At 40.2% G+C, this 14,351-nt stretch overlaps 3 protein-coding genes across 3 annotated transcripts in view; all 3 read left to right on the plus strand.

Moving 5' to 3' along the window:
• LOC134817580 (flavin reductase (NADPH)-like) overlaps nucleotides 1-14,351 on the plus strand; it is a 42,333-nt gene that overhangs the window by 20,719 nt on the left and 7,263 nt on the right. The window lies entirely within an intron of this gene.
• The window catches only part of LOC134817377 (uncharacterized), a 41,888-nt gene that overhangs the window by 19,899 nt on the left and 7,638 nt on the right, over nucleotides 1-14,351 (plus strand). The window contains exons 2-3 of the mRNA XM_063826515.1: nucleotides 12,436-12,534; nucleotides 12,651-12,805. Coding sequence (XP_063682585.1) covers nucleotides 12,439-12,534; nucleotides 12,651-12,805 — 251 coding nt within the window. The 5' untranslated portion in view covers nucleotides 12,436-12,438. The remainder of the gene's footprint in view (nucleotides 1-12,435; nucleotides 12,535-12,650; nucleotides 12,806-14,351) is intronic.
• On the plus strand, nucleotides 6,581-7,414 carry LOC134817376 (uncharacterized). The gene has a single exon (XM_063826514.1). It carries the CDS (start codon nucleotides 6,581-6,583, stop codon nucleotides 7,412-7,414), a length of 834 nt encoding a protein of 277 aa, XP_063682584.1.

Genomic DNA, 14,351 nt, shown 5'->3' on the forward strand with positions numbered 1-14,351 from the left:
AGAATTTCAGTAGTATAGATCCCTACACCAGGTCCCTTATTTCTGAGGATAGACCTGAGGAGATTACGCTACCTCTTGAGCGTATTGAGCAGTTAGTAAATTCCAAAAACTCTTATAAGCACTTAAAGGATATTTGTAATTCATTGAACATAGATACACGTGGTGGTAAGGCTCATATGGCAGCTAGGCTTATAGATAGTGAGGGTAATACACAGTTATACTCGGTTATCCGTAAGAATTTCACTAAGATTTCTGGTAAGTCAGGAGGTGTGTTACGGGCATTTTGTCGTCATGGTGTTTGTTATGGCCTTAAATTCCTCACGTTGCCTGAATCAGTCTCAGACTATGCCAATCTTGTCACTTCTTTCAAAGTTCAACCTAGTTTTAACTTTTCTGATATAGCCACTACTTGGGCCAATCATATGGAGCATCACTATCCAGGTTTCTTTAGACCTCATAGAGGACGCTTAGGTGACCCTGAGGATCCCAAATCTGAGATGTTAAAGATGGCCGTAAATCAGTTTTATTTAACCACAGTACCTTCACAACTAGTGAGCTTGATATTGGCAATTATAATCATGACACTGTTCATCCCATTAGCTTAATTACTTCTGTACTTTCACTGTTTGATATCTTTCATGAGTCTAATCAAACTCTTTCTGATACATACCTAAGGTCGGTTAAGTGTACTAATCTTGCTCCTTATTTGAACACTTCTGTAGTTGAGCAGCAAAACCACGTGCTTGCACTTACTAAGAGTTTTTGTAATGAAATGTCTCCTGAGCAACACATCTTATTTGTTTCTTATCTTACTAGTGTACATAACAAGGCCATTAATGAGAAATTCAGACGTATAGCTAAGAAAGATGCTGGAGAAGAGTGTGTTGTCGATGATTTGGGAATTCTGACTCGAAACGGTGTTGATAAATCTACAACATCAGCCCGCTTTGATGCTCCACCTACTGGTGATTTGAAATCTCCCCATCCAACGCCTGTTCTTCAGGATCCTTCTGATGACAGTTCTGCTTTTAATTCTGTAGTGTACTCTGTTGCTTTTAGTAACTTAGGTGAGCCTATTCTGAAGGAGGAGAAATGTTTGAGCCACGAAGTTATTTCATTTGCGTTAGGTAAGTCCTCCTACGATCAGATAACCCATTTTAGGATGAAGAAAGAAATTGATAAGCAAGTTATGGGCGCTGATGGATCTACCACGGACCCTTGCTCTATCTTTTCCGTTGCTTTCCTCCCAGACCTTCGAAAACTCGGAGTCCTGGTTGAGATGTCAGCGACAACTTCCTTGAACATGGGTATTGGTCTTAGTACGATAGTTGAATCCTTGAGCTCGAATACCGACTTCATAATCATGACTCAGTGTGACGACACCAAACAGCTGAATGGTGTTCGTACACACTTCGATGTTGAATATGCAGATAGTCAGCTCAAGTTCGATACCCTAGCATTTGTAAGTAAGACTGGTCAAGGTTCATACTCAAGCTTTATACGTCTAGACGATCATTACTATGAGTTTTCCAACACTAAGTCTAATCTACTCTCTAAACATGCATTCCTAGAATTTTCACGTTTAGCCTGTCTTGTAATCTTTAAGTTAAGTACCCCTGTTTCTGATCAGTCTAAGCCCGCACCTAGTGTTGATAAAAGTAAGCGCCCAGTACTTGATATATTTGATTTTGAACCGTCTTCAGGCTTTAAGAGAGCACAGCCGTCACAAGCTGGTGCTAAGCGTAAGAAGATTAAGGTTAGTGCAGAATCAAAATCAACTTCAGTATCTAGTAACTGGCTCACTCACTCCGACACAGGAAGACTTAGTATGTATTCGGAGCAATATGATAGTTGTCAAAGTTCTAGTGCATGGTATGATGATATTATAGTTAATAGTTATAGCAACATGTGTAGAATTCATCGTTCCAACTCATTTTCATTTCAAGACACTTGCTTATCCAGTCCTTATAGTTATAGTAGTTTTAGTCCAGTTGACAGTAAGTTTATCCAGATAATTAATCCTAGTAATTTACATTGGTTCTGTATATCTAACGCCCTTACTTTCATAAGTGAACCTCATGTTGTAGAAATTTTTGATTCCATGAAAACCTCAGCTAGTTTAGAGAACAGTACTGTTTTAGATAAGTCCATCACTCACTGTATTCTTAAGTTAAGACCTCTCACTACTTTAGTTAGGTATATTGATACGCAGGTGCAGGGTAATTCTTATGATTGTGGTCCTTTGGCTTTAGGTTTCTTGTGGGCATTATCTAAGGGACATCATCCCCGTCAGTACGAGCACTTAAGAGGCCCAATGATCCGCTCTAAGGTAAGGCAAAGCTTCATAGAGAATAGGTTTGTCCCTCCTACCACTAAGCCTCCTAGAATGCACAATAAAGTAACATTGAGATCTTTTAAACTTGATTTCAGGTCTAAGTCTTTCGTTCATCAGTCTTAGGTGTTAGAATTTTCTGAATTGCAGTACATTGTAGTATATACATAATATATAGTATTCCAAGTTGCATCCTAGATATCATGAAAATATACACCTAAAGATGAATCATGTTTTTCATTCGATAAATTTGCAAATGTCAGCTTTTCGAGTTATCTGGGGTTTTGCTGCCAAATCCCATATAGAAACACTATTTGTTAAACAGAAAATGGGTCTTAGAGCAATACTACCAGGTTTTGTTAATTACTGGTACAAAGATGGTACACCACCAGCAAGTACCAAGTCTGGTTTCTATGTACACAAAATATTGACAGTTCAAAGTATCATCGTGAAGAACGCATTAGTTTTTATACATAAGCTAAAAAACTTCCCAAGTCTAGTGCCTCCCTCTATAAAGAAAACAATACCTAACAGTGCACCAATATTTAACGTCGCCGATCCGGATTCGAGTCTTACAACTTTATGGTCAGATGAATACGGTAAACACCCTTACAATAATTCAGTATTCTACAAAGGTCCACTATTAGCAATAAACAGATATAGTGTCGCAGCAACTTCCTTGCCAAGTCTATTCAACCTTAACATCTACAAAAGGTGCATAAAAAACATGCTCATTGATCAACAAAACGAGGGCATTGCAGACGAATGGCCTAACTTTATGTTATACAATATAACGGGACTAAGGAAATCAGAGCGCAACATCAACCGTAATGCTAATAATAACTCTGTCCCATAAGCACGCCATCACAGAATCAATTTCACTGCATACCATCTCAGTTACACTGCCATCAATTCGCCAGCAAAAACGGCATGACGCTATGCGACTGATAACAGTCGTTAAATTTTAAAAATTTTGGAATTGCTAGCTAGCAGTAGCTATGCGCCTGTTTCCACTCTAACAACTCTAAAAGCATATTAATATGATAATTTCAACTAAAGGCAACTTTATATGTGCTCAGCTATGTTTTGTTTCGACAAGCTCTATTATATACATTTTAATCGTTTTAATGAGATCTAATCTTGTATGAGTTTTGAGTTTGAATTGATAACACTTATTATATATATTATTTTTTGAGTAAACATTGGCTGGTACTTCGGGCCGGTCCCCAACAAAAAAAAAGATATATTTCGTTTAGCCTGATAAAAGAACGTTTCTTGACTTCTCAACTGTCAGATTTGAAAAATAACTGTACGATCCCCATTTTCACAAATTTTGTTTACACTCTGAATCTACGATTACGTGCGGTCGACGAATTTTCACCCACTTCAGGATGCAAAGATAGATAACGTTGAAAGACCATTGCTCTATTGGTTTGTATTTTGAACTACTATCATAATAATTACTGGATGGAGTTAACTGTGAAACTTAAATTATTCATTACTGGCGATGAGAGATATGATGTAATTTTGAATGTGATCTGATTGTTTGTGCGGCCAACTGGTCGTGAAGAAAGAAGACTGTGCCTTCTTGTCCTGCTACAGAGTTCCTTCTTCCCCCTTCTCCTGCTGGATCCAGACAAAGCTTACAACAGTTCCAGAATTTGATAACAACAGTTCCAGACAATGAGTTTCAGATCAACAAAAGCTTATATATTTACGAATGGGACAAAATAGCTTGTTATAACTAGCTAGGGAGCACCTATCAGCACTTACCTAGCATCCCCTAATCCCCTATCTTGGTATCACTACCTCTTCAGAAACCAACCCTAATTCTTCCTCCGGGCTCCCATACCTCCTGAACAAAATGATAAGCAGCTTGTCGAGACTTGGAACTGGATTTGCTCTCACTTGGAACTGGATTTGCTCTCACTTGGAACTGGATTTGCTCTCACTTGGAACTGGATTTGCTCTCACTTGGAACTGGATTTGCTCTCACTTGGAACTGGATTTGCTCTCACTTGGAACTGGATTTGCTCTCACTTGGAACTGGATTTGCTCTCACTTGGAACTGGATTTGCTCTCACTTGGAACTGGATTTGCTCTCACTTGGAACTGGATTTGCTCTCACCTGGAACTGGATTTGCTCTCACTTGGAACTGGATTTGCTCTCACTTGGAACTGGATTTGCTCTCACTTGGAACTATGTTTGCTCTCACTTGGAACTGGATTTGCTCTCACTTGGAACTGGATTTGCTCTCACTTGGAACTGGATTTGCTCTCACTTGGAACTGGATTTGCTCTCACTTGGAACTGGATTTGCTCTCACTTGGAACTGGATTTGCTCTCACTTGGAACTGGATTTGCTCTCACTTGGAACTGGATTTGCTCTCACTTGGAACTGGATTTGCTCTCACTTGGAACTGGATTTGCTCTCACTTGGAACTGGATTTGCTCTCACTTGGAACTGGATTTGCTCTCACTTGGAACTGGATTTGCTCTCGCGGGATCAGAAATGGATCCTTCCCAGCCTACTATCCTTACCCACAGCTTCACCTCTACCTTCCTCCAACCTTGCCTGGAACTTCATCCTACTACTGTGCTTAGTTCTTTTAGATCTGCGTTTAAATTATTATAACCGAGTTAAATTATTTTGAAGGTATTGAAGTATTGAATGATATTATGATTGATGTTGTGCAAAACTATTACTACCGCTTTATTACTGCCAATTGCTGTTACAATTTGTAGAAACTGATTTATACATTTATACATATGATATCAAAAAATCAAATCTCAAAAATAACAAAGTAACAATCTGCTCTCTTTAATTATTGAAATCCATCCAAGTAAAAAGTTGTATTACCAGAGAGGTTAAATTTAAATTTCAAACAACCTTGTCTACAGCTTCTTGGAAGAAAATGGAACCGGATTCTAGTGGACGTTCTGAAACTGGTAGGGCTACAAAACTAAGTTGGACACATCTTGTTTGAATACTGTTGAACCAAATTCAACTCTCTGCAACAACACAAGCAGACAAAATTTCTCAAAATCCGTTTTATCTGCTCAACTGGTTCTAAATTCTTGAATCCAGCCAAGGATATAATGGGTGTTTTGGGAGTGCTAGGGCCACCAAACTTTGTAGGAACACTATTAGGGTCAAAACCAAACGATTCCTACCTGTTTTGGGGCCATCCGACGAGTTTTAGAAAAATGTTCATTTTTGTTCATAATTTCGTTCATTCCATGACTCAGGGAGTCTTGGGCGACTATTTTGACGTCAAAATAGTTAGTAAACACATCCCCCTACACCGTACAATCATCTCCAGCACTCTGCAGCCCCTTTAACAGACTGAAATGACCGTATCAATATCGGATACTCAGGAACCAGCTTTTTGGTACGGAAATGGAATCAAGTCTCTAGTGGGCGTTCTGGGAGTGCTAGGGCCACCAAACTTTGTAGGAACACTATTAGGGTCAATACCAAACGATTCCGACCTGTTTTGGGGCAATCCGACGAGTTTTAGAAAAAAATTAATTTCTGTTCATTCCGTTCATTCCATGACTCAGGGAGCCTCTGGCGACAATTTTGACGTCAAAATAGTTAGTAAACACATCCCCCTACGTTACACCGTGAAACCATTTCCAGCACTCTGAAACTACTTTAACAGACTAAAATGACCGTATCAAAATGCCTCAAAAACCGTATCATCTGGTTCCACAATCTCGGATTCATCTTCTGACTTCAGATGTAACACGCCAAAACCAAAGTATTAAAGCTCTTTGGCTAGCATCGAGTACGATACGACGCGCAATTGTGCTTGAAGTGACGACGCGCACGAGCGATAAGGAGCTACTTATCGCTCGATCGACCGAAGGATAAGTCCGCGCGGCACCCGACTACCATGAGCCTAAGGCTTATGAAAGATTCTTTCAATGGCAACCTTGAAGAGAATTGAGAATAAAGTCAATGCCTTCACTGGTCCATGGCAATGTGCTTACAAGCAGGGTAGATCATGTGCTGACATTGTATGGTGCCAGCGTGTGATGTTATCAGTTGTCCAGAGGAAGAGGTGGGAATACCATCGTATGGGGATCGACATGTCTAGCATCGAGTACGATACGACGCGCAATTGTGCTTGAAGTGACGACGCGCACGAGCGATAAGGAGCTACTTATCGCTCGATCGACCGAGCGATAAGTCCGCGCGGCACCCGACTACCATTAGCCTAAGGCTTATGAAAGATTCTTTCAATGGCAACCTTGAAGAGAATTGAGAATAAAGTCAATGCCTTCACTGGTCCATGGCAATGTGCTTACAAGCAGGGTAGATCATGTGCTGACATTGTATGGTGCCAGCGTGTGATGTTATCAGTTGTCCAGAGGAAGAGGTGGGAATACCATCGTATGGGGATCGACATGTCTAGTGCCTTTGACACTATACGACGATCTACCATCCTCGATCTTCTTGTTGAGTGTGGCTGTGATGATGACGAAGTCCGTTTGGTAAGACTTTTGCTTTCCAACACCAAGCTCAAAGTCAACATCAACGGTACACTGTCTGCTGAATTCCAGAGTTTTCTCGGTGCATTCCAAGGTGACTGTCTGTCTGGATGCTTGTTCACACTTGTCTTAGCGGGTGCCTTGCGTGACCTCCGTAACAGGCTTGAAACTGCAACGAATAGGCCTAACCCACCTATCACCGATATTGGTCTTCCACTTGACAGTGAGTATGCTGATGATATCGACTTCAATGATGAAGATGAAGACAATTTGAGGGAGCTGTTGCCTATTGCAACAGAAGTCCTTAAAGATTGGAATCTCTTCGTTAACGAAGACAAAACTGATTTCACTCATGTGTACTTAGCTGAAAAGGGAGCTAAAGACGAGCAGGGTAAGCCGATTGCAGGGAACGAGCTCTGGAGAAAGAGTATTACGCTTGGCTCCATGCTTTGTAGTAAGGAGGACATCTCTAGAAGGATATGTCTGGGATATGCCGCGTTTAACAAATACAAGAAAGCTTGGAACCATAAGATCCCTCTGAGCAAGAGGCTTCTGTTGTATGAGGCTCTGGTAGTATCCGTTTAAATGTACAATTCATCTTGCTGGGCTGCCCCTAAATCAGTATTGGAAAAACTAGATATTGCTCACAGACGTCATCTGCGATCAATTTTGAATTACAAATACCCTCACATCATCTCCAACAAGAACTTGTATAAACGCTGCAATAGCGAACCATTGTCAGCTAAAGTGGCTCGTAGTCGGTGGAGGATGCTCGGACATGTACTGCGTGGGCCTACAGATGGCCCAGCCTATTCGTCGCTTGTTTTTGCTGTCAACACCTTACAGCTTCAAGGGCGGCGTGGAAGACCGCAGTCAAACCTTTTCTCACTGATTCTACACGACCTTAGTGTCCGAAAATTATCGTTAAATAATTTATGTGATTTAGACTATTTAATGTTAATTGCTCAGAATAGAGTTAAATGGAGAAGTATGCAAATTGCATGACTTTTGTTTGAGAAAGATTAGGGGACAGAAATGTTTACTTTGTTTACTATCTGTTTCTTAGAGCTTTTGTTTATATATATATACTTACTAATTTTATAATTTTTACTGGAAGTGTCTTTAGTTTTTTAGAACTGAAATAAATCAAATTGTCGACGCAAAACAAGTCGTCTTTTTCAAGTTATCATGTCTCAACTATAATTAATACTAATACAGCTAATATTCTTAGCATAATAAATAGCGCTTGTCCTTTGTTAATATATTTTTCTTGATGATATCACACATTCAGTGTTCCGTATTAAAATAGTTAATATTATCACGCCCAATTCATAGAATGGACAGTCCGTATTTATAATATAATATAATATAAGAATATAGATGATGATGAGGGAATAGTTGTGGAGGGTACTGTACTGATGGTCACTGCTATACATAAAGTCAGCCGTTCCACATGATGGACGGCTCTGTCACAACTCAGCTATCAGTATTTTCCTTCAGATATTTTTTCAGTTTAACGGCTTGTGTTTATTTGTTTCCCCCTTTGGTTTTCAAAGCGACAACTCAATCTGAGACTGGGATATCGTTGAAACAGTCCTGTTCCTGATAGTGTTGGTGGTGCTGAAACTGTCGCGGGGGTTTCTTTATCCATTTTCTCATGTCTTTCATCCTCCACAGATACAGGAGTGGGTTCAGAGCTGCATTTAGAACAATGCAAAATATTTCGCTGATCATCCAGCTGTAAAAATGCACGAATTTGTTGTTGTAGAATGACCATGGAAAATTTGGCCAATATAAACTGAGGGTGAGTAGAGCATTGTTGAAGAACGAGAGAGAATTACAGACGAGGAAATTAACTGAAAAGTAAATGATCGTTAGTGATGCTTGCCGATTTCTCCTTTGGGAAGCATCTGTTAAATGATGAGTGTTAAGTCTTGCTGTAGAAACCACCACTGAAACGAAAACAACCATGGGAGGGATTCCAAGACACAAACAGAAGTTAATCATGTAAAAGGTATTGAAGTCATTAAAGGCCTCTGTTGGTCCAACTGTACAAAATCCCAAACTATAGAAATAAATGTAATCCTGTAGGATCATATCAATCGTATTCCATGCTGAGTGGTACAGGACAGCTGCGATGATCGAGATGATGACGAATTTTTTGTTTATCTTGTAGAATGGGAACAGGATGACAATAGTTCTAGTCAAAGCGAGTAACATCGCCACATAGATGGAAATGACTTGAACCAAGAGGACAGTGAAATACCACATCCTACAGAAATGTCTGTTGCCGAATAAGCCAGGATGTCTTCTATCTAACAAATTAAAAGTTACTGGAAGATGGATGATACTGGACACTATGTCTAAGGAGCAAGCTGATATGTACAGAAGATTTGAGAGATTCCGTTTTCTTATCTGAAGAAAGTACCTCAAAGCTAGACAATTGCCCGGAAGTCCTATCACCAAACATATCAGGAATCCTGTTGCTATCAAGCCATCATATACTCTGTACTCAGTTAGTTGGAGAAGACTAACATCTGGTGTAGTTGGTGGATGTTCTGTTGTATTCATGTCCTGAGTTTGCGTATTTTATGATGTTTCATGCCAATTTGAAATTTAAATTAAGAAAATTCAAACAATGAATAATTGAATTTGATATTTATATAAAATCTAAATATCTACCCCAGTAGCAGGAATGTGTTGAGTGTGGTTACCCATGAAAATTGGTAGAAACAGAAGCTGGAAATAGCAAACATAATGGTACTTATACTCACCTAGAGAACGTGAATCTTTATAGTAGGTCCTTCTGGGCAGTTAGGTGATGTTTAGCACATCGCTTGTGGTAAGTACGCCTCTACTTATCTCAAAATGTCTTGGCTATATGTATACATTTATATTTTTAACCCTCACGTTAACCCAATTTTAATGATGATTGTTGGGTAATAAACCCCCAAGTAGGGTTAGTGGACACAAATACAACTAGGATTAACAAAACAAAACCACCAATAATAAGGGTTCACAAACGCTGTTTATATTCGCCAAAACAGGTGCCTCACTTTTAAATAGGATATGAGTACCATTACTGTTGAACTTCCTCCAAAGTTTATATATAGCTAAGGCATTTTGAGATACGTAGAGGCGTACTTATCGGTATCACTAACTCGATTACACTTAAGCTTAACTGCCCGGAAGGGCCCATTATAAGGATTCACCTACTCCAGTTTTTGAACAAAATTTGCAATTTTTCTAGTTTTTGGCAAAAAATTTACAGTATCTATTATTTTGAAACAATTTTTAAAGGGTCGTAATTAGGCTCAGCTGAGCGAGACGAAACTTTTGTTACTCATACTTATATTTAAAGAAGTAATATTTTATAAAATCGTTGGACCCGAAGATACAGGTCGACCCAATTCACAGTGAATTGCAATTATTCACACTTTAGGGCACCGTATGGTACCAACGTGTTTCAAAATCGGAGACAACAACTTCTGTGCTAACTCATAATGCTAATTGCACTGACTATTGCCCATTGTCAAAATTAGTTACAGCTGCAGTACACTACAAGACATTTGTTATTGAACTTGTAGATGTGATTGCTTTGTGTACCCTATTTTAGGGTAAACCATGATTGGTAAACAGATAAATAACATGTTTGGTAATCTATTTAGTATGTCATCTTACAAATAACAAATAACGTGATCCCCTTATTTATTATTTTCCTTGCTAAACTGAAACAACAATCTTAAGAAACCTTATTAGTAGGAATGTCAGTTCATGAATCAGAAGTAATTGAGGGGGTTCTCATTAAAGAAAAGATGGCAGATGGTCAGCAGGTTGACACTAAATCAATCTTGCCCTGGCCCTCTTTATTGTGCACATGAAATTAATGTGAAGATGACGCCGAAAAATATAATGTGAAAAATGCCGGCGTATTGGCTAAACAGTCAGAATTTAGTTTTGAACACTTAAAAACCAAGTCACAAACGGAGAAGTTGTAAAGACGGGCGATATCAAGGATTTGTGTGGCGAACTTGTTAAAGCTTAACCTCTGGACTATAAAGAATTTCAGTGTGATAGTTGTAATCTTCCAGTTACACCATTTAATACATCGCCTAATGAAGGAGAGTCCCATCCTGTTCCTGAAATTACCGAGCCTCATGGAAATGTGGGTGACCTTATGTTAAAGATACAATTCTATCTGAACCTGGACAGAAGTCAGCTCGGCTCGTTAACAAATCTCTCAAATGTACACTGTGTGACTTTAGGACTAACTTTCCTAGCATATTTAAAATGCACATACGGAAGCATACCGGAGAGAGACCGTATAAATGTGATGTGTGTGGCTATTCAGCTGCCCACAACAGTAGTTTTCAAGTTCACTAACGAACACACACGGGAGAGAAACCTCACCACTATACTGTCTGCGACTATAAGGCGGGGACGGCAGCAACTTTGAAAAGGCATATAAGCATATAGTTTCTCATAACAGAGAAAAACCTTTTATTTGTAAAAAGTGTGCTTTCAAGACTAACCGATCAGGTAGTCTGACGAAACATTTGTTGACTCATAGTAAACCAAGGCCGTTTGGCTGCGAATATTGTGATTGTAATCCTCGGTCCAAGAAACGTTATGATCTTTATCAAATATTTTTATTTATTTAAGGCGTTTTATGAAATAATTGATTCATTTCTCAAAGAATAAGAACGATTGTAAGTGAAAACCCTTTGATAAAATCCCCTACCATTCAACTATTCAAATTTTAGGAATGTACCCTATCCCGGGTTCTCCTATTTGTCACCCCATATGATTCAGCCTAATGTAATTAGCAAGTGACATGTACATATCATCATTGGAGGTACAGATCTCAGGCCATTAACGATACCAATCAGAGAGGACACATGCTTTATGCTCTTATGTACTGCGAATCTCCCTGCTTGACACTGAGTCACTGAGTGTCCACCGAATTACCGGGAACTCATCATATATCAACCCGGCGGGCTAAAGCCCTTGTGTGGATATGCAATTTAGCACGCGCATGCGTGTCCTATACTTTATACATCCCGAAGTGCTGACCCCCCCCCCCCCCCCCCCCCCTTCCTCGACTTGTTTTGAAATGACCATCTTTAGAGCAGAGCTCCTGTTGAACCCGTGGGTTCGTTTTATTAGAACTAATATTCCTGGAAATCACTAAGTTTATAGTTTAGTGAGTAAGAAATTAAATTGAATAGTGAATACGATGTGTGTTTCTTGATATGATGAATAACTTCATAAATTCTAAGAATGAATTTTGAAATTCCCTGAAATAAAATTTCAGTTCATAAAACCAAATTTTACTTCCTTTTATAATTTGTAACTGAGAGATTTCTCCGAAATAACAAATTTCAACAACACAATATATTCTACCGAGCTATATAAATTTTATTAATGTTCGAACTCGTTTCATAACATACACCGAATCATATTTTTATCGTTTTGTATATTAAAATAAACTTGAACACTTTCTTATCGCAGAAGTTCTCTTTATGTCACAGTTAACAATTTATAGCTAAACTGAATGTTAATTAAACTTAACAGCGAGGGGTTAATTAACTTTAACTCTTGAATAGGTGATGGGTAAGAAGTTACTGGTACTAGGAGCCTCTGGTAACACTGGTCAACATCTGGTGAAACAGGCGCTCGAGAGAGACCACCATGTTACCGCTCTGGTGAGTTGAAGTTGAGAATTATTAGATGGGTTCTTGTTTTTATTCGAAATTTATTACCCGTAAACTTTTCCGTTTGAGTTTTAATCAAGTGATCTTTAACTTGATGAATTTTACAGGTCAGGGATCCAGCAAAGATAGAGATAAAGCACGATAAACTCTCTGTAGAGAAATGTGACGTCTTCAACAAAGAAGAAATGAGACCACATTTAGAGAATGCTGAGGTTGTGCTGTCTTGTTTGGGGTTTCCTCTTCAGAGAAAAGAACCTGTCCCGTAGGTCATGATCGTGATCCTATAAAGATTGGGGGGGGGGGGGGGGGTCCAACCCGATGTCCGATATGAGGGTTGATGAGGCCAAAATCGGAATCGGAAAAATCGGAAAAATCGGAAAATTGAGAAATTTACAGAATCGATCTCTAAATTCTAAAACCTCTCAGAAGTGATATAATTCAACCAGAACCCCTACATATAATTTAATGCTATATTGTTATGAGAAAACAAACCAATTGGACATTCCAATAGTATGTTTTATGTGTTTTTCCACTGCAGGGGCTAGTATGCTCACTACTAGTTGGAGTTGTCATGTACTCCCAGACCCGAGTGCTTTGGCCTCTTGACGTGAGATCGATTGTTTCTGCTCATTAATTTTATCCCTGTTACTTGTTATTATGTATTAGTACAACACTAGGTACCGGGTTATATTTTGTGGTCCGGTCTTTAAACATACCATAAAATCACTAGTACACTGCACCTTAAATGTATAGTCAAGTACATTTGTATCGTAACACATGTTTGGCTGGGGGATCATGTTTTGTGTCCGTTCGGTACCCTGTATTTTCAAAACGGACAAAAAGTAGGGCGGACAAAAACGGACAAAAACAGACAAAACATTTAGATGTCCTCCTCCTCCTCCTCTTAAGTCTTCCTCCTCCTGAGTCCTTCTCCTCCTCAGTCCTCTTCAGTCCTCTTCCTGACTCCTCGTCCTCCTCCTTCTCCTCAGTCCTCCTCACCCTCCTCCTCTATCCCCTTCTCCTCCTCAGTCCTACTCCCAGTCCTCCTCCTTCTCCTTCTCCTTCTCAGTTCTCCTCCTCCTCATCCTCATTTCTCCTCCTCATCCTCCTCCTGATCCTCCTTCTCCTCCCCATCCGTCCTCCTCAGTCCTCCTCATAGTCGTCCTCCTCCTCCTGAGTCCTCCTCCTCATCCTCCTCCACCTCCTGAGTCCTCCTCCTGATCCTCATCCTCCTCCTCAGTCATCCTCCTCTTCCTCCTCAGTCCTCCCCCAGTCCTCCTTCTCCTTCTCCTCCTCCTCATCCTCCTCCTCCTTCTCCTCCTCATCAGTCCTCATCCTCTGTCCTCCTCATGATCGTCCTCGTCCTCATCCTCGTCCTTAGTCCTCGTCCTCCTTATCCTCCTCCTTAGTCCTCCCCCAGTCCTCCTCATCATCCTCCTCCTTCTCCTCCTCCTGATCCTCCTCCTCCTCCTTCTCCTCTTTCTTCTCCTCCTAATCATTCCTCCTCCTCAGTCGTCCTCCTCCTCCTCCTCGTCCTTAGTCCTCGTCCTCGTCCTCGTCCTCCTCAGTATTCCTCCTCAGACCTCATCAGTCCTCATCTTCATCATCCTCCTCAACAGTCCTCCTCCTCCTCCTTCTTCTCCTCAGTCTTCCTCCTCAGTCCTCCGCCTCCTTCTCCTTCTCATCAGTCCTCCTCCTCCTCAGCCTCCTCCTCCTCGTCCTCCTCCTTAGTCCTCATCCTCCTCGTCAGGTCTCCTCGTCAGTCCTTCTCATCCTCCTCAGTCCTTCTCCTCATCGTCAGTCCTCCT

Source organism: Bolinopsis microptera, chromosome 6, assembly GCF_026151205.1.
Source record: "Bolinopsis microptera isolate Bmic1 chromosome 6, MBARI_Bmic_1.0, whole genome shotgun sequence".
NCBI classification, from domain to species: Eukaryota; Metazoa; Ctenophora; class Tentaculata; order Lobata; family Bolinopsidae; genus Bolinopsis; species Bolinopsis microptera.

Bases quoted from the DNA above. Each gene is read 5' to 3' on its own strand.
- LOC134817376 (XM_063826514.1), top strand. From the start codon at position 6,581: ATGGCAACCTTGAAGAGAATTGAGAATAAAGTCAATGCCTTCACTGGT.